Consider the following 21,672-nt stretch of genomic DNA (forward strand, 5'->3'; position numbering starts at 1 on the left):
TGAGTTAAAGATATGTCATTCTCATTGAAAGCAAGTCTAAAAAACGGTAGATCTGTTCTATATGCTTCCTGTGCTTAACTTTTGTTTTTGCGTATTTTACTTTTGGTTCTGTACACCAGCTTCAAACAGCTCTTTGGTTATGTAAAATATATTTTACAGCTGTTTAGATGGTACAATGACTCTACACTATACTTGCTTGTTTTGTCACAAACTGAATTTAGGCAAACTATTAGAATTTTAGCGACCAGGAAATGGCGGAGGGATTTCTGCATTTACCCACTATACTGTTTACTTTCTACATCTAACTCGTGTTGCTGACTACCTTTAAAGAGGTCTAACGGTCTACAGGCCTGATATGTCAACTACGTCATGTTGCTGACTACCTTTAAAGAGGTCTAACGGTCTACAGGCCTGATATGTCTACAGGCCTGATATGTCAACTACGTCATGTTGCTGACTACCTTTAAAGAGGTCTAACGGTCTACAGGCCTGATATGTCTACAGGCCTGATATATCAACTACGTCATGTTGCTGACTACCTTTAAAGAGGTCTAACGGTCTACAGGCCTGATATGTCTACAGGCCTGATATGTCAACTACGTCATGTTGCTGACTACCTTTAAAGAGGTCTAACGGTCTACAGGCCTGATATGTCTACAGGCCTGATATGTCAACTACGTCATGTTGCTGACTACCTTTAAAGAGGTCTAACGGTCTACAGGCCTGATATGTCTACAGGCCTGATATGTCAACTACGTCATGTTGCTGACTACCTTTAAAGAGGTCTAACGGTCTACAGGCCTGATATGTCAACTACGTCATGTTGCTGACTACCTTTAAAGAGGTCTAACGGTCTACAGGCCTGATATGTCAACTACGTCATGTTGCTGACTACCTTTAAAGAGGTCTAACGGTCTACAGGCCTGATATGTCAACTACGTCATGTTGCTGACTACCTTTAAAGAGGTCTAACGGTCTACAGGCCTGATATGTCCACTACGTCATGTTGCTGACTACCTTTAAAGAGGTCTAACGGTCTACAGGCCTGATATGTCAACTACGTCATGTTGCTGACTACCTTTAAAGAGGTCTAACGGTCTACAGGCCTGATATGCCTACAGGCCTGATATGTCAACTACGTCATGTTGCTGACTACCTTTAAAGAGGTCTAACGGTCTACAGGCCTGATATGTCTACAGGCCTGATATGTCAACTACGTCATGTTGCTGACTACCTTTAAAGAGGTCTAACGGTCTACAGGCCTGATATGTCTACAGGCCTGATATGTCAACTACGTCATGTTGCTGACTACCTTTAAAGAGCTCTAACGGTCTACAGGCCTGATATGTCCACTACGTCATGTTGCTGACTACCTTTAAAGAGCTCTAACGGTCTACAGGCCTGATATGTCAACTACGTCATGTTGCTGACTACCTTTAAAGAGCTCTAACGGTCTACAGGCCTGATATGTCTACAGGCCTGATATGTCAACTACGTCATGTTGCTGACTACCTTTAAAGAGGTCTAACGGTCTACAGGCCTGATATGTCTACAGGCCTGATATGTCAACTACGTCATGTTGCTGACTACCTTTAAAGAGGTCTAACGGTCTACAGGCCTGATATGTCAACTACGTCATGTTGCTGACTACCTTTAAAGAGGTCTAACGGTCTACAGGCCTGATATGTCCACTACGTCATGTTGCTGACTACCTTTAAAGAGGTCTAACGGTCTACAGGCCTGATATGTCAACTACGTCATGTTGCTGACTACCTTTAAAGAGGTCTAACGGTCTACAGGCCTGATATGTCAACTACGTCATGTTGCTGACTACCTTTAAAGAGCTCTAACGGTCTACAGGCCTGATATGTCAACTACGTCATGTTGCTGACTACCTTTAAAGAGGTCTAACGGTCTACAGGCCTGATATGTCTACAGGCCTGATATGTCAACTACGTCATGTTGCTGACTACCTTTAAAGAGGTCTAACGGTCTACAGGCCTGATATGTCTACAGGCCTGATATGTCAACTACGTCATGTTGCTGACTACCTTTAAAGAGGTCTAACGGTCTACAGGCCTGATGTTTACTAAACACTTGAAAAGCACCACACACAGCTCCTGTCACTCACTTGCACTGCCAAACACATTTCCAGTCGTTGAGGGCAGGGTGAGGTTTGTCATCGGTCACGGGTCCATCCTCCTCCTCTATCAGTGTGTCTGCTGACGGAGGGGCCCACAGCTGCAGGTGCTCTGTAGCTGCCAGAATACGGTTCCCTACAGGACACATACACATGGTTAAACAGCTACATGGTTACCTGTTCCCCGCACATTGACTTGGTACCGGTACCCCCTTTATATGGCCTCCTCATTATTATTATTATTTATTTATTGGGACTTTATTTAGTAAATATTTTCTTTACTCTTATTTTTCTTTAAACTGCATTGTTGGTTAAGGGCTTGTAAGTAAGAATGTCACGGTGAGGTCTACTACACCTGTTGTATTCTATAAACTGCATTGTTGGTTAAGGGCTTGTAAGTAAGAATGTCACGGTGAGGTCTACTATACCTGTTGTATTCTATAAACTGCATTGTTGGTTAAGGGCTTGTAAGTAAGAATGTCACGGTGAGGTCTACTACACCTGTTGTATTCTATAAACTGCATTGTTGGTTAAGGGCTTGTAAGTAAGAATGTCACGGTGAGGTCTACTATACCTGTTGTATTCGCCGCATGTGACAGTTACAAACAGATAGTTACTGTACACACAGAGCAGTTAGTCAGGAGGCGTTACCTTGTGGGTCCCAGGCCAGGTTATAGGTGATAGCATTTAGGAAGAACTGTCCTGTCTTTCTCCACTGGTAGTTAAGCTGCTGTTAATGGCACAGACAGAAGGAGAGGGGGAATAGAGAGGTGTAGGGAGAGGGACACAGGAGGAGACAATATTCAGTGGAAAGAGAGAATGAGGGGAGAGATGGGAAGAAGAGAGTGAGAGCGGCGAGAGAGAGAGAGGGGGAGAGAGAGAGAGAGAGGGGCGAGAGAGAGAGAAAGAGAGAGAGGGGCCAGAGAGAGAGAGGGGCAAGAGAGTGAGAGTGGCAAGAGAGTGAGAGCGGCGAGAGAGGCGAGAGGGGCGAGAGAGAGAGAGAGAGAGGCGAGAGAGAGAGAGAGGCGAGAGAGAGAGGCGAGAGAGAGAGGCGAGAGAGAGAGGCGAGAGAGAGAGGCGAGAGAGAGAGGTGAGAGAGAGAGGCGAGAGAGAGAGGCGAGAGAGAGAGGCGAGAGAGAGGCGAGAGAGAGAGGCGAGAGAGAGAGGCGAGAGAGAGAGGCGAGAGAGAGAGGCGAGAGAGAGAGGCGAGAGAGAGGCGAGAGAGGCGAGAGAGAGAGAGAGGCGAGAGAGAGAGGCGAGAGAGAGAGAGAGAGAGGCGAGAGAGAGAGAGAGAGGCGAGAGAGAGAGAGGCGAGAGAGAGAGAGAGAGGCGAGAGAGAGAGAGAGAGGCGAGAGAGAGACGAGAGAGAGAGAGACGAGAGAGAGAGAGAGGCGAGAGAGAGAGAGACGAGAGAGAGAGAGAGGCGAGAGAGAGAGAGAGAGAGGCGAGAGAGGCGAGAGAGAGAGACGAGAGAGAGAGAGAGAGGCGAGAGAGGCGAGAGAGAGGCGAGAGAGAGAGGCGAGAGAGAGAGGCGAGAGAGAGAGCGAGAGGCGAGAGAGAGAGCGAGAGGCGAGAGAGAGACGAGAGAGAGAGAGGCGAGAGAGAGAGAGAGAGAGAGAGAGAGAGAGAGAGGCGAGAGAGAGAGAGACGAGAGAGAGAGAGAGGCGAGAGAGAGAGAGAGAGAGGCGAGAGAGAGAGAGAGAGAGGCGAGAGAGAGAGAGAGAGAGGCGAGAGAGAGAGAGGGGCGAGAGAGAGAGAGAGGCGAGAGAGAGGCGAGAGAGAGAGGCGAGAGAGAGAGACGAGAGAGAGAGGGGCGAGAGGGAGAGAGGCGAGAGAGAGAGGCGAGAGAGGCGAGAGAGAGAGGCGAGAGAGAGAGGCGAGAGAGAGAGGCGAGAGAGAGAGGCGAGAGAGAGAGGCGAGAGAGAGAGGCGAGAGAGAGAGAGGCGAGAGAGAGAGAGGCGAGAGAGAGAGAGAGAGGCGAGAGAGAGAGAGGCGAGAGAGAGAGAGAGGCGAGAGAGAGAGAGAGGCGAGAGAGAGAGAGAGGCGAGAGAGAGAGAGAGAGAGAGAGGCGAGAGAGAGAGAGAGAGAGAGAGAGAGAGAGAGAGAGAGGGGCGAGAGGGAGAGAGGCGAGAGAGAGGCGAGAGAGAGATAGTTATTCAACACATGCTCAGACAGGCAACTATAATAAGCTACATGCTCAGGCACCAGACACTGTTAATACTGGCATTTACAGCCACACACAACTCACACCTTGAACAGAATATTCAGGGTTGATAAAATCACACAGCAGAACAGTAATGAAGCAGTTTAAACACAGTGGAACTTTCAATGCAGCAATACACACACACACACACACTAGGCATGCTTTCTCTCACACGCGCACACACACACTAGGCATGCTCTCCCTCACACACACACACAAGGCATGCTCTCTCTCACACACACACACTAGGCATGCTCTCTCTCACACACACACGCTAGGCATGCTCTCTCTCTCACACACACAAGGCAGTTTATTCAGCATAAAATGTCAGTGTCTCTCTGCTTACCTTGTGGCGTTTGTTTGGGTTGGTAGCGAATGGTTCAAAGATACACACTGTGTTCCCATAGGACGCAGCAATCTAAACAGAGTAATGTTCAATATACCAACATTAATCAGTCGGTTTACACACCAGGGTTAATGGTGCAGTCAAAGGAGAGGAGGGAGAGGAGAGGAGGGAGGAGAGAGGAGGGAGGAGAGAGGAGGGAGGAGAGGAGGAGGGAGGAGAGGAGGAGAGGAGGAGGGAGGAGGGAGGAGGAGGGAGGAGGAGAGGATGGAGGAGAGGAGGAGAGGAGGGAGGAGGAGAGGAGGGAGGAGAGAGGAGGAGAGGAGGGAGGAGAGAGGAGGGGGGAGGAGGGGAGGAGGGAGGAGGGAGGAGAGAGGCGGGAGGAGGGAGGAGAGGAGGAGAGGAGGAGAGGAGGAGGGAGGAGAGACGAGAGGAGGAGGGAGGAGAGAGGAGGAGGGAGAGGAGGAGGGAGGAGAGAGGAGGGGAGGGAGGAGGAGAGGAGGAGGGAGGAGAGGAGGAGGGAGGAGGGAGGAGAGGAGGAGAGGAGGAGAGGAGGAGAGGAGGAGGGAGGAGAGGAGGAGAGGAGGAGGGAGGAGAGGAGGAGGGAGGAGAGGAGGAGGGAGGGGGGACGAGAGGAGGAGGGAGGAGAGGAGGAGGGAGGAGAGAGGAGGGAGGAGAGAGGAGAGAGGAGGGAGGAGAGAAGGAGAGGAGGAGGGAGGAGGGAGGAGGGAGGAGGGAGGAGGGAGGAGGGAGGAGAGGAGGAGAGGAGGAGAGGAGGAGAGGAGGAGGGAGGAGAGAGGAGGGAGGAGGGAGGAGAGAGGAGGGGACAGAACTCCTACAGGAGAGAGGAGGGGACAGGAGAGAGGAGGGGACAGAAGAGAGCAAGGAGAAGAGAACAGAACTGCATTTGTCATCACAACATTATTGTAACTACGTTACTGCGTGTCTTACCCTGCCCAGTTGGTGGGAGCACTCGACACAGCCCACCTGGATGTTGCCATTTTGAGCCCCAGGGATGATCTGAACACACTCAAAATCACTGGCCAAGATCACTATATCACAGCCTGAACCATAGGCCTGGGAGAGGGGAGACAGACACACAGACAGACAATTCAGTCAATCCAACAGAATGCAAGACAACAGCAGCCTGGTCCCACATCTGATTGTGCCATATTACCAATTGGCTGAGACAATTTTTTAAATGTTTTTAATTTAACCTTTATTTAACTAGGCAAGTCAGTTAAGAACAAATTATTATTTACAAAGACGGCCTACCCCGGCCAAACCTTAAACCGGACTACGCTGGGCCAATTGTGCGCCACGCTATGGGACTGGACCCTATGGGACCAATCACGGCCGGTTGTGATACAGCCTGGAATCGAACCAGGATCTGTAGTGATGCCTCTAGCACTGAGATGCAGTGCCTTAGACCACTGCACCACTCGGGAGCAATGACCAGTAGAGCTGAAAGGACAGCACAAACACATCTGGGACCAGGCTACATACACAGTCCACTCCTCCTGGTAGGTAAATATACCTACTGAGACTGTCTGGTGAACTGCACTGTAGGCAAACAGATCTGGGATCAGGCTACATACACAGTCCACTCCTCCTGGTAGGTAAATATACCTACTGAGACTGTCTGGTGAACTGCACTGTAGTCAAACAGATCTGGGATCAGGCTACATACACAGTCCACTCCTCCTGGTAGGTAAATATACCTACTGAGACTGTCTGGTGAACTGCACTGTAGTCAAACAGATCTGGGATCAGGGAATAGGGTGCCATGTGAGACGCATCCTAAGTCTCCATGTTTAATTCAGGCTAGTGGTTAGGTAATGATGAGTTATCTTAGAACAGGGCCATGTTTCCAGGTCTACACAGTCTAGTCAGCTGCTGCTTGGCTGAATAGAGGCTGAAGAGAGAGGTAGTAGAGAGAGGAGGGAGAGAGGTTGTAGAGAGAGGGAGGAGAGAGGTTGTAGAGAGAGGAGGGAGAGAGGTTGTAGAGAGAGGGAGGAGAGAGGTTGTAGAGAGAGGAGGGAGAGAGGTTGTAGAGAGAGGAGGGAGAGAGGTTGTAGAGAGAGGAGGGAGAGAGGTTGTAGAGAGAGGGATGAGCGAGGTAGTAGAGAGAGGAGGGAGAGAGGTAGTAGAGAGAGGAGGGAGAGAGGTTGTAGAGAGAGGAGGGAGAGAGGTAGTAGAGAGAGGAGGGAGAGAGGTAGTAGAGAGAGGAGGGAGAGAGGTTGTAGAGAGAGGGAGGAGAGAGGAGGGAGAGAGGTTGTAGAGAGAGAGGAGGAGGAGAGGTTGTAGAGAGAGGGAGAAGAGATGAAGGAGAGAGAGAGGGAGGAGAGAGGAGGGAGGAGAGAGGAGGGAGAGAGAAAGGTTGTAGAGAGAGGAGGGAGAGAGGTTGTAGAGAGAGGAGGGAGAGAGGTTGTAGAGAGAGGGAGGAGAGAGGAATGAGAGGAGTTGTAGAGAGAGGAGGGAAAGAGAGAGGTTGTAGAGATAAGGAGGAGAGGAGGGAAAGAGAGGGAGGATAAAGGAGGGAGAGAGAGGTTGTAGAGAGGTTGTAGAGAGAGGGAGGAGAGAGAGGCTGAAGAGAGGGAGGAGAGAGGGAGAGAACGAGGTTGTAGAGAGAGGAGGGAAAGAGAGGGAGTAGAGAGAGGCTGAAGAGAGGGAGGAGAGAGAGGGAGGAGGGAGAATGTATGTGTGAGAGAAAGAATAGAAGGAGAGTAGAGGGAGAAAGATAAAGACCAGAGAGAGAGAGAGTGGTTGAGGAGAGAGAGAGGGAGAGAGAGAGGGAGGGGAGAGAGAGAGAGAGAGAGAGAGAGAGAGAGAGAGAGAGGAGAGAAAGAGAGAGAGAGAGAGAGAGAGAGGGAGAGAGAGAGGAGAGAGAGAGTGGTTGAGGAGAGAGAGAGAGGGAGAGAGAGAGGGAGGGAGGGAGGAGAGAGAGAGAGAAAGAGAGAGAGGAGAGAGAGAGAGGGGGAGAGAGAGAGGGAGGAGAGAGAGAGAGAGAGTGGTTGAGGAGAAAGAGGAAGTAAAGGAGAAGAGATAATGTGTGTGTAAGAGAGAGAGAAAAAAGAAGAGAGAGGGAAGGAGAGAGGAGCAGTCCTAGTTGAGGTATTGCTGCAACGGCTGAACATTACAGCTGGAATTAAAAGCAGTCACCGTCACGCACAGACTAGCCCTGCTCTACTCTCACACACACACACACACACACACACACACACACACACACACACACACACACACACACACACACACACACACACACGAGGAGAGATGAGGTGTGCATGACTGAGAGACCACTCTGTTCTGTACCTGTACAAAGTAACGTTGGTGTGTGTGTGTGTGTCATCGATCTACATGAACCTGATACAACAGAAACAACCGCTCAGCTCATCACGTCTGTCCAAGCACCTCTCACCTCGCCTCTGCCTGCCTGTCTGCCTTTTGACAAGAGCCTTCAAAGGCCATTTGGTATGCAGCCTATAGCAGCCTATATTCCCTCACAAAGCCAGTGTTTAGGTGGTCGAACATAAACCTGCCTCACACATAGCTGACTGCACTGTCAGACCAGTCAGAGTTGGCAACACGACAAGCCCCAGGCATCAGGGACAATGCAGTGAATGGAAGGAGTATGAATGAGGTCTGTTATATGTAACATGAGAAGAGATGTTGGCTGAAGACTGAACACATTTCATCAGGTTAATATTCATATAATAGAGACAGGAAGACTGAGTTCACAATACTAGCCCACACACACACACACACACACAGAGACAAACACACACCACACAGACAGACAAACACCAATCAAATACAGACACACACAAACACACACACAGACAAACACCACGCAAATACAGACACACAAACACACACACACACCACGCAAACACAGACACACACACAATTACACACCAAGCAAATACAGACACACCAAGCAAATACAGACACACCACGCAAATACACACACACAAAGAAAACACTATACGCAGACACACACAAGCATGCACAGACACACACACAAGCATGCACAGACACACACACAAGATACACACAGACCATACACAGCTGTCACCTACAGAACAACCCAGTCAGGTAGGTCCCCTCACGTTTACTACCCGAGTGCCTTTAACATGTCATTGATGTAGGTATGTACCATTGACAGTAGTTGGATTGACCCTCTGTTGGATGTGAAGATGTTAAATGGTGGTTGAATAATGGAGGATCTGTCTGGCTCCATCTTGGAGAGTCACCTAGTTAACCCTGACCAGGGCTCTAGGCTGCCCTTCTTCACACGCAGTACGTGAGCACCTAAGTTGAAAAATGTAGGCGCACACAAATAAATGTAGGCGCACAATGAAAAATATTTGAGACATTAAAGCTAGAATCTTACATTTTCTAGGCGCACTGGTCCTCTTAAATATATATTTCAGGTCACACAGTAAAATGGATAGGCGCAGATGTGAGTAAAATGCTTGTACTGTAGAGCCCTGCTGTGTGTGGGGGTGGGTGGGCGTGCTCACAGGCATCCCAAATGTCAGTGATTCTTCCCATGACTAACTCAATCATGCCAGCATATCAGTGTACCACTACAGATAGGCTTTACATGAACTAAACCCTCTCCTTTCACACACATTATGGCAGTCTGTGTCCCAAATGGCATCCTATACCCTTTATAGTACACTACTTTAGACCAGGGACAAAAACTGTAGAAAACAACACTAGGGTGGGTGGGTGGGTAGGTGTGTGTGTGTGTGTGTGTGTGTAAAATGTGGCGACAGACAACGTAACAGGGAAGATTTTGATTTACTGGACCCATATGCATTGGGTGTATAACCCACTGGGCGTTCACCCACGGTGCTCACAATGACACTGGGCGTTCACCCGGGGTGCTCACAATGACACTGGGCGTTCACCCACGGTGCTCACAATGACACTGGGCGTTCACCCACGGTGCTCACAATGACACTGGGCGTTCACCCACGGTGCTCACAATGACACTGGGGGTTCACCCACGGTGAATTATGGTAATTATGGTAATGGTAATTCATCCATCTTATTACTAGAACATGCAACTCATGTAATGAGGCAGCCAATAAAATGTAATTTTCAAACATTTGACAAAATGCAATTTGCGGGAAAACACCATTCTAAACAGAGCACCTGGGAAAACACCATTCTAAACAGAGTACCTGGGAAAACACCATTCTAAACAGAGTACCTGGGAAAACACCATTCTAAACAGAGCACCTGGGAAAACACCATTCTAAACAGAGTACCTGGGAAAACACCATTCTAAACAGAGCACCTGGGAAAACACCATTCTAAACGGAGCACCTGGAAAAACACCATTCTAAACAGAGTACCTGGGAAAACACCATTCTAAACAGAGTACCTGGGAAAACACCATTCTAAACAGAGTACCTGGGAAAACACCATTCTAAACAGAGCACCTGGGAAAACACCATTCTAAACAGAGCACCTGGGAAAACACCATTCTAAACAGAGTACCTGGGAAAACACCATTCTAAACAGAGCACCTGGGAAAACACCATTCTAAACAGAGCACCTGGGAAAACACCATTCTAAACAGAGTACCTGGGAAAACACCATTCTAAACAGAGTACCTGGGAAAACACCATTCTAAACAGAGCACCTGGGGAAACACCATTCTAAACAGAGTACCTGGGAAAACACCATTCTAAACAGAGCACCTGGGGAAACACCATTCTAAACAGAGCACCTGGGGAAACACCATTCTAAACAGAGCACCTGGGAAAACACCATTCTAAACAGAGCACCTGGGAAAACACCATTCTAAACAGAGCACCTGGGAAAACACCATTCTAAACAGAGTACCTGGGAAAACACCATTCTAAACAGAGCACCTGGGAAAACACCATTCTAAACAGAGCACCTGGGAAAACACCATTCTAAACAGAGCACCTGGGAAAACACCATTCTATGGGTTGCTAATATGATTACAATTGTGCCTTTGGTTTTTGGACAATGAAAGAAAGTTGATATGAAAACCAATAGAACAGGAGAGAAATGGCATAGTGGTGGGTCCAATAGGGAAGTAAATGGAAATTTGCAAACATTATATAATTACTCCTGTCTATACAGAAATAAATCAAATCACTCAAAATACATCCCCAGAAAGCGTGACTTAGCCACAGAGGAATCAAGGATCATTAGCTTCTTTTAAAAAATTGCTGTGGATTGTTTCACATCACAAGCTAGTAGGCCCGCAATTTGGGCAGCGCGCTTGGCAACAGGCCCAGCTGATTACTGAGTCGCGGCTGTCAGTAACACACATCTAAAATAAGTGTGAAGATAATGTGTCGAGTGTAACGTTTTATGTTGAGACAAGAAGAAGGGGAGGGATGTGTGGTGAAGATATAGGCCAGTCTCTCTCCAGAATGGCTCAGCCGACACCTGCAAATTCCTGCGCATTCATTGTTTCATTGTGTGAATTGTTTGCACTTAGATATTTATCATCAATTCCACATTACATACATTACCACATTACATATGTCACCAGTAGTAAATGTTCCTTTAATCCCTGTCATTTCATTACATTCATTTATGTTCATGTATTTATTAACTACAATAATTCACCATTCTCACAGTGAAAAGGTTGTTCCAGAATTCACAACCTGCTATACTTGTCAGTAACAGGTTTTGGTTTATTTCATAACCATCATACATTGTTTAATTGTTATTGGTTTGGAGTGTTCCATTTGAGCAATGAGCATGTGTCTAGTTTCTCTGTCCTGATAATGTTGAGGGGGAGCGGGTGTGCCTGGGCACTCATAGAAGTACCAGGCCTGCTGAGGCTGGTGATCTCTCATTAGTTGACTTAATAAAAATGATAAACATTAAAAGTCACGATTAACCACACGACAATCATCGAGAAAGGAAAACGTTATTATTGAGAAATGCGCATATGAAAATCATAACTGGCACGCAGAACAGTAGAAATGGTAGGATAGATTGTAGCTTGCCCGAACTTCAAATTCACAAGCCGTCTATGAAGTCTTCATGAAATAATTGCCTCCATGTTTCCATGGTAGGATTTTGCCTATAGGCTACTTTGAAACAAGGTGAGACGTGCTTCATAATATGAAATAAATCATTGTTGTTTCAAACAATGAAGTACGTTTTCAAAATGCATAGTGCCTCCAGCTGACATTGTACAGTGGTGGGTGACGCGCTGACAGCCTGTTTCCTGCACTTGAATGGGAGGCGCACTTCAGTTACCAGTTGAGAAATAAAAATAGTAGCTCTTCAAATCGTGCACCAAATGTATTTTTAACACGTGATTGCAATTGTTGCGCAATGAATGGGCTTGTGAAAGCACTCGTTTTACTCCAGCAACAAGCAGCTGAGGATTGTGTGCATGACCAGATCCCATGGGGCTCTGGTCAAAAGTAGTGCACTATATAGGGAATAGGGTGCCATTGTGGACACAAACAGACACTGAGCCACCAGCCCTCAGGGATGGAACACAATAGTAGTCGTTAGGCCTATGCTTTCAGCTGTAGTAGTATAGGCCAATGTTTTCAGCTGTAGTAGTATAGGCCAATGCATTCAGCTGTAGTAGTATAGGCCAATGCATTCAGCTGTAGTAGTATAGGCCAATGCATTCAGCTGTAGTAGTATAGGCCAATGCATTCAGCTGTAGTAGTATAGGCCTATGCTTTCAGCTGTAGTAGTATAGGCCAATGCATTCAGCTGTAGTAGTATAGGCCAATGCATTCAGCTGTAGTAGTATAGGCCAATGCATTCAGCTGTAGTAGTATAGGCCAATGCATTCATCATTTTGTGTAAGATGGAGTTGTATTATTTTAAACAATACAAAACATACAAGTACAAACGACAACATCACACAAAGATCAACTGCATCACACCTGCTCAGACCCACCTGCTCAGACCCACCTGCTCAGACCCACCTGCTCAGACCCACCTGCTCACACCCACCTGCTCAGACCCACCTGCTCAGACCCACCTGCTCAGACCCACCTGCTCAGACCCACCTGCTCAGACCCACCTGCTCACACCCCCAATTCCAGCGTGTGTATCTCTCCACCGCATGGCATCAAAATGCACCATTTTGTAAGGCCAATGCATTCGTAAAGCAAATGTCTAATGTGGCTGTTATAAAGTCTTTATGAATGTGCCTACAATAAACTGTTACCATGTTTTCCATGTTATGCTAGTCTATGTCCCAAAGCTAGTAGCCTCTAGCTTAGGTTCCATTCCCATGGTTGTTTCACCACATACTATAAGCAGCTGGTTCAAAATCACTCCACTGTACGCTATTATTAATAGCATTTAGAAGTCTGAATATAAAGAACGCCCTGAGCGCCAACCATGTGTGTGAGAGTGACATGAAAGTGTTCAGTATTTTCCCTCTCGAGCAAGTTTCAAACAGAGGCCAACATTATGTACCACAAGCAGCTGCTGTGAGCAATGATGAGGTTCTCATATCTCTCAAAATACAATCAGGGGGAAACCGTTTGGAAAGAAAATGGCTACTGCTGTCAAGAGAAGACAGTGAAAAGACTCATGTTGTACAGTTCTGAAAGTTCTCAACTTGATTGAGCAAACAGTACAGCCTATCTTATTGACACCAGCAGAGAGCATCGGCCATATCCCCGGTGAGTGGGAATATTCACTCTTTATCAGTGTTGGGTCAGTCAGTGCCACATCAAAGTCAGTTTTTGGACATAATGTCCTCCTCCAGGTTAGATGTTATATTGTAGGTTATTTGGGTCTCCCTTCTCGTAGGCCTATTATATGGATGAGACAACGTTGTTTTTATTGATCTGATTTGTCAGTCAGCTGAGTTTTCTACCCTGTAATGTCAGTCATATTAAAAAAGATGACCTTAATGTCTCCAGTAATATAACGTTTAGTACAACTGCATGAAATGTGTTTATAAAAAGGCAACATTTTTCCCGTGCAAAGAAAGAACAAATGTATCTGATACAGCCTAAAGCCCACTGAACGGTCTATTTTGTGAAAAGAGTTATATTATTAGCCTAAATGATGACTATCTAATCTACTCATCACATTATGAATAATAGTCTTCTTTACAAATGTCTGCAAATGTGATGCATGGAATGCTTTATCATTAAAGAATAATTTTTTAGGTTAAAATTTGCTTCCCAAACTTTAAACTCGTGTACCGCATATAGCACCGACCTCCAGGGCACTAACCTCCGCTCCCCTTCCTGCATTTCAACACATTTTGCCATGGTGCAGAGAGAAACATTTGCAGTTTTATAATGCTATTCTACACATTTTGTCATGAGGCTTACAGAAAATATTGCAGTTTTAAAGCTAATTTCCTGGAGGCCCAAGATATCACCCATAGGACACAGTGAAACCGACCTAATAACACACCCAGAGACTGTACCACTACAGGTACTGTAGCCTCCCCATATAACTACAGTATGTGATGTACTACCGTCTCTGACAGGGGGTCTGGCGCTTTGTGGCGCAGCAGCTTGTGAACAGCTTACCCTGGCACTGTAGGGGTTACTGGTTCAAATCCTGCTTAGGCTGTTCCCTCTCGTCAGCTCTGAGATGCTGCAGCTCAGTATGTGTAGGCTAGTATCAGATAGACTTCAGTGTTAGGCTAGCTGTGTGTAGAATAGTATCAGATAGACTTCACTGTTAGACTATCTGTGTGTAGGATAGTATCAGATAGACTTCACTGTTAGACTAGCTGTGTGTAGGATAGTATCAGATAGACTTCACTGTTAGACTAGCTGTGTGTAGGATAGTATCAGATAGACTTCACTGTTAGGCTAGCTGTGTGTAGAATAGTATCAGATAGACTTCACTGTAAGACTAGCTGTGTGTTGGCTAGTATCAGATAGACTTCACTGTTAGGCTAGCTGTGTGTAGAATAGTATCAGATAGACTTCACTGTTAGACTAGCTGTGTGTAGGCTAGTATCAGATAGACTTCACTGTTAGACTAGCTGTGTGTAGGATAGTATCAGATAGACTTCACTGTAAGACTAGCTGTGTGTAGGATAGTATCAGCTAGACTTCACTGTTAAGCTAGCTGTGTGTAGGCTAGTATCAGATAGACTTCACTGTTAGGCTAGCTGTGTGTAGGCTAGTATCAGATAGACTTCACTGTTAAGCTAGCTGTGTGTAGGCTAGTATCAGATAGACTTCACTGTTAAGCTAGCTGTGTGTAGGCTAGTATCAGATAGACTTCACTGTTAGGCTAGCTGTGTGTAGGATAGTATCAGATAGACTTCACTGTAAGACTAGCTGTGTGTAGGATAGTATCAGATAGACTTCACTGTAAGACTAGCTGTGTGTAGGATAGTTTCAGATAGACTTCACTGTTAGGCTAGCTGTGTGTAGGCTAGTATCCGATAGACTTCACTGTTAAGCTAGCTGTGTGTAGGATAGTATCAGATAGACTTCACTGTAAGACTAGCTGTGTGTAGGATAGTATCAGCTAGACTTCACTGTTAAGCTAGCTGTGTGTAGGCTAGTATCAGATAGACTTCACTGTTAAGCTAGCTGTGTGTAGGATAGTATCAGATAGACTTCACTGTTAAGCTAGCTGTGTGTGAGCGCTAAGGCCAAAAGCCATTCAGGCTATTGCAGGTCATCATATCCATATAATTGGCCCACTTCTAATGGGATTTCTATGATCATATCATTATTGTACTTCAGATTGACTGTGTAACAGAGTAGCAGGCTTACAGAGAATAGTTCCATACTCACTCACTCACTCACAGAGGGATAGGCAATCTATTACACAAACACAGGCTACAAAAAGGAATTTCAAGACAGAGAACGTAAACATCACTCGTGTATTAATCAATAGACCAAAGTAACTTCCCGCTCTGTCCGGCTGGCAGCAAACCAGGATAGTCACATGACACTAACACACCTTTCAAACCAGGATAGTCACATGACACTAACACACCTTTCAAACCAGGATAGTCACATGACACTAATACACCTTTCAAACCAGGATAGTCACATGACACTAACACACCTTTCAAACCAGGATAGTCACATGACACTAACACACCTTTCAAACCAGGATAGTCACATGACACTAACACACCTTTCAAACCAGGATAGTCACATGACACTAACACACCTTTCAAACCAGGATAGTCACATGACACTAATACACCTTTCAAACCAGGATAGTCAGGCAGGACACTAACACACCTTTCAAACCAGGATAGTCACATGACACTAACACACCTTCCAAACCAGGATAGTCACATGACACTAACACACCTTTCAAACCAGGATAGTCACATGACACTAACACACCTTTCAAACCAGGATAGTCACATGACACTAACACACCTTTCAAACCAGGATAGTCACATGACACTAACACACCTTTCAAACCAGGATAGTCAGGCAGGACACTAACACACCTTTCAAACCAGGATAGTCAGGCAGGACACTAACACACCTTTCAAACCAGGATAGTCAGGCAGGACACTAACACACCTTTCAAACCAGGATAGTCACATGACACTAACACACCTTTCAAACCAGGATAGTCACATGACACTAACACACCTTTCAAACCAGGATAGTCACATGACACTAACACACCTTTCAAACCAGGATAGTCACATGACACTAACACACCTTTCAAACCAGGATAGTCACATGACACTAATACACCTTTCAAACCAGGATAGTCACATGACACTAACACACCTTTCAAACCAGGATAGTCAGGCAGGACACTAACACACCTTTCAAACCAGGATAGTCAGGCAGGACACTAATACACCTTTCAAACCAGGATAGTCAGACATGACACTAACACACCTTTCAAACCAGGATAGTCACATGACACTAACACACCTTTCAAACCAGGATAGTCAGGCAGGACACTAATACACCTTTCAAACCAGGATAGTCAGGCAGGACACTAATACACCTTTCAAACCAGGATAGTCACATGACACTAACACACCTTTTAAACCAGGATAGTCAGACATGACACTAACACACCTTTCAAACCAGGATAGTCAGGCAGGACACTAACACACCTTTCAAACCAGGATAGTCAGACAGGACACTAATACACCTTTCAAACCAGGATAGTCAGACAGGACACTAATACACCTTTCAAACCAGGATAGTCAGACAGGACACTAATACACCTTTCAAACCAGGATAGTCAGACATGACACTAACACACCTTTCAAACCAGGATAGTCAGACATGACACTAACACACCTTTCAAACCAAGATAGTCAGGCAGGACACTAATACACCTTTCAAACCAGGATAGTCAGGCAGGACACTAATACACCTTTCAAACCAGGATAGTCAGACAGGACACTAATACACCTTTGAAACCAGGATAGTCAGACAAGACACTAATGCACCTTTCAAACCAGGATAGTCAGACAGGACACTAATACACCTTTCAAACCAGGATAGTCAGGCAGGACACTAATACACCTTTCAAACCAGGATAGTCAGACAGGACACTAATACACCTTTCAAACCAGGATAGTCAGGCAGGACACTAATACACCTTTCAAACCAGGATAGTCACATGACACTAACACACCTTTTAAACCAGGATAGTCAGACATGACACTAACACACCTTTCAAACCAGGATAGTCAGGCAGGACACTAACACACCTTTCAAACCAGGATAGTCAGGCAGGACACTAACACACCTTTCAAACCAGGATAGTCAGGCAGGACACTAACACACCTTTCAAACCAGGATAGTCACATGACACTAACACACCTTTCAAACCAGGATAGTCACATGACACTAACACACCTTTCAAACCAGGATAGTCACATGACACTAACACACCTTTCAAACCAGGATAGTCACATGACACTAACACACCTTTCAAACCAGGATAGTCACATGACACTAATACACCTTTCAAACCAGGATAGTCACATGACACTAACACACCTTTCAAACCAGGATAGTCAGGCAGGACACTAACACACCTTCCAAACCAGGATAGTCAGGCAGGACACTAATACACCTTTCAAACCAGGATAGTCAGGCAGGACACTAATACACCTTTTAAACCAGGATAGTCAGACATGACACTAACACACCTTTCAAACCAGGATAGTCAGGCAGGACACTAACACACCTTTCAAACCAGGATAGTCAGACAGGACACTAATACACCTTTCAAACCAGGATAGTCAGACAGGACACTAATACACCTTTCAAACCAGGATAGTCAGACAGGACACTAATACACCTTTCAAACCAGGATAGTCAGACATGACACTAACACACCTTTCAAACCAGGATAGTCAGACATGACACTAACACACCTTTCAAACCAGGATAGTCAGGCAGGACACTAATACACCTTTCAAACCAGGATAGTCAGGCAGGACACTAATACACCTTTCAAACCAGGATAGTCAGACAGGACACTAATACACCTTTGAAACCAGGATAGTCAGACAAGACACTAATACACCTTTCAAACCAGGATAGTCAGACAGGACACTAATACACCTTTCAAACCAGGATAGTCAGTCAGGACACTAATACACCTTTCAAACCAGGATAGTCAGACAGGACACTAATACACCTTTCAAACCAGGATAGTCAGGCAGGACACTAATACACCTTTCAAACCAGGATAGTCACATGACACTAACACACCTTTTAAACCAGGATAGTCAGACAGGACACTAATACACCTTTCAAACCAGGATAGTCAGACAGGACACTAATACACCTTTCAAACCAGGATAGTCAGACAGGACACTAATACACCTTTCAAACCAAGACGTTTTCCCGCTAACTTTAGCATCCAGACAACTTTTTGTCTACTTTCCTTTATAGGAAAGGTACTGCAAGCAACAAAGCCTATGCTTTTATTTCCGCCAACCGACCTAGTCATGATTGAGGTAAAGTTCTGCCTACGGCTTAGACTGTATATGCATCATGCTGAGGCACTAAGCTCTTGATGGTTGCTAGGCAGCGCCCTTCACTACTATAAATCCGGTAAAGGTGCCAATGGATACAGACTGTTCCATTGACCAGACTGGTGCACATTCAACAAATCTGATCTAACAAAGTGGACATTCCTCAAATTCTTCATGACTGATGTAATTGTAATAGTCCCACAATGGATTACTTAAGTCCAAGTTGGATATATTGTTTTGGTTGAGTTTGATTGACCTCCTGTCCTGCCAGTTGTAAACTCTGCGAGGCATGTTACATTACATAGGCTAGCCCACCACATGCACTGTTTTCTTCATGACAACTGGATGGATCCAGAAACAATTACTGTGGGAATAAATACATAAATATCACTGAATGACAAAATATTGGAATAAAGTAGGCTAATGCAATTGAAGGCATCAAATTGTTGCTTACTGAAACTTCCAAAGTCATCTAATTGTTATAATACATTTGGTCAACTATTTCAGCACTGTTTCACGCTGCTTTGAAACAAGCGTGGGGACTTGATAAATCAATTATTATTTTCACTGAATCTCCGTTTGGATATTGGTTGGGCTACAATTAGGCTGTGGAAACGTTAGCTAAGTTGCAGTGAGTGCTGCTCGTGATCATCTTGTCTAGCTGGCTCATTCATCATCACTGATCAGAACATTGTGACAGCATGTTATGTATCTTAAAATTCATCATCACTGATCAGAACATTGTGACAGCATGTTATGCATCTTAACAAGTGGATGATTTTGCTCTTCACTTGACCCCAGACCAAAAGACTGGGTCTTAATCCATCAATGTGATTCTGTTTCACTGAATCTCTCTGTCTGTATACAGAATGGTTCATTCTCTGGCTAGGAAAACAAGTGGAGGTGGAATATCTTTGTTTCCTCGTCTATCACTGATCTGAAACATTTAGCATGCTATATTTAAGCAATAAGGCCTGAGGGGGCCAATATACCACAGCTAAGGACTGTTCTTATGCACAACGTAATGCGGAGTGCCTGGATACAACCCTTAGCCGTGGTATATTGGCCATATTCCACAAAGCCCCAACTTAATTAGAGCAGTAAAAGAAAATGTATGTTTTGTCATACCCGTGGTATACGGCTGTCAGCCAATCAGCTTTCAGGGCTCGAAGCACCCCGTTTATAATGTAACCTAGATCAACAGTAGGGCTAGTATTTAGCTCGATCCGGTATAGGCAACTCCAACAGCCTGCAGAGGTTGTCAAATATGAACACGGACTCACACGAAAATAGGATTGCTAATATCATGACAAAGTTAAGACCCTACGCCTGCTCCCTAACAAAGGAGTGATAGTAGACAAAATATGAAACGCAGATGAAAACAGCATGGGCTTGGGCTATGTTTCAAAATATCACTTTAAAAAAAAATGTGTTCCATTATATTCTTACAATAAAATGTGTGTGTGTGTTGACTGATCGTGTTGGTGTGTCTTGTCTGTTTAATGAACAAAATAAGGAACCATTGATTTCATTTGGAGGGCCTGTTTGTAAGGGGATCCTATGAACATGGGGGGGGGGGGGATCAATCATCAAATGAGAAAATGCACACTGACTAACTACTATATTTCCAAATGACTATCATATTATTCATATGGATAGTAGATGCGATATGATGCACGCAGAATAACACGCAACCTCTGAAAGGATGCCAACTAGCTGTCTACGTCACCGCCTGCACAGCTGATGCTAGCTTGACAGCCGCTCGAGCTAATGATACATGAAACACACTGACGCCAATGTTAGCTAGTCTCGCTCACCACACACACACACACACCCCCACACCAAGCCCTAGCCCCGGGATAGGTGTGGCGTTTCAATCATATCATTCAATGTATAGTTTGGATGCTGGAAAGAAAACTGCATTATTATCGATGTTACATGTGAGATTACGTAAAAACATCAAAGGAATTCCCCTGTCGACCCTTGTAACACGCAGCATCATAAAGGTCATCTGACAGGCTTTCCGTCTTAGGACCAAAGCAAATAAACAGAACATTAGCTCTGGCTCTATATCCTCTGCGAACACCGTAGGATAACCTTGAACACCCACGGTTAGCTGGCTAATGCCGAACGTTAATGTCAGAGCGAATGAAAGATGTGGTGGATTGGCAGCCTCACAGACCTGACTCAACGTTACCCGCGAATATATCCGTGCACTTCATGCAGACGACTCTGTGAATCTTGTTAGCACTCTGTCTGTACATGGCTAGCCAAGATGCTATCTAGCGCTGGTTAGTTAGCAAGGATGCTATCGCTGACAGCTAGGTAGCTAATAATCGTCTCCCAAACAGCGTCAGATCAGTTCAATATCAAAATAAAACCTACAGTGAAAGGAATGTCGTTGACGCTCCCCACAGAATAGCAGCAGTCACCGGGGTTCACAGCTCCCGTTAGCACCTGGTGGAGATGCATTTTCCCCTTCTTTTAGCTTCAACAGATGCCTGGATATTTAATTATTTACGACAGCGACTCGTCCACCCTCTGTTTCTCCATCTAACTCGCCACTGCTGCTGGGAATTGCATCCGTCTGTAGTCTGTCTGCCAGCGGCTTGTTTTTTGTTTCTCCGAATGTCCGCTAAAACGCCGAGGAGGATAATCTTTAGTCTGTTTGAATCAAATAGCAGGTTGTGTACATGTATGTGAAATAGGCTGCCTTCGCTGTCAGTGTCCAAACACACAGCGTCTGGATTCTTACAGGCAGCGCTTCGCTGAAGGAAGAATATCTGCAGCGAACATGACATGCGCGTTCACGGCGATCCGAAGGCACGACTGCATACCATAGACATATCATGTCTAGATTGTGAACGAGACTAGCGTATGTAGATATAATTTCTAATTGTCGCAATATTTAATCTTATTAAATGACCCTATCTGTAAATATGTTAAAATGTCTGAAAAATATTTCATGGCAAATGTCCCCATTCGGTCAGAGACAATATACCCGCTCTAGTTTAAAATTGCTATGTTGATGA

At 45.5% G+C, this 21,672-nt stretch overlaps 1 protein-coding gene across 1 annotated transcript in view; it reads right to left on the bottom strand.

The window, feature by feature from the left end:
* Positions 1-21,471, bottom strand: part of LOC110515651 (dmX-like protein 2) — a 108,403-nt gene extending 86,932 nt beyond the window's left edge. Inside the window, exons 1-5 of the mRNA XM_090239030.1 lie at positions 21,026-21,471; positions 5,638-5,763; positions 4,690-4,761; positions 2,792-2,870; positions 2,132-2,276 (exon numbers count right to left, since the gene is read on the bottom strand). Coding sequence (XP_090095156.1) covers positions 2,132-2,276; positions 2,792-2,870; positions 4,690-4,761; positions 5,638-5,763; positions 21,026-21,112 — 509 coding nt within the window. The 5' untranslated portion in view covers positions 21,113-21,471. The remainder of the gene's footprint in view (positions 1-2,131; positions 2,277-2,791; positions 2,871-4,689; positions 4,762-5,637; positions 5,764-21,025) is intronic.
* Between the last annotated feature and the right edge of the window lie 201 nt (positions 21,472-21,672).

Source organism: Oncorhynchus mykiss, chromosome 6 (genome assembly GCF_057628025.1).
Source record: "Oncorhynchus mykiss isolate SJ-2025 chromosome 6, ASM5762802v1, whole genome shotgun sequence".
NCBI classification, from domain to species: Eukaryota; Metazoa; Chordata; class Actinopteri; order Salmoniformes; family Salmonidae; genus Oncorhynchus; species Oncorhynchus mykiss.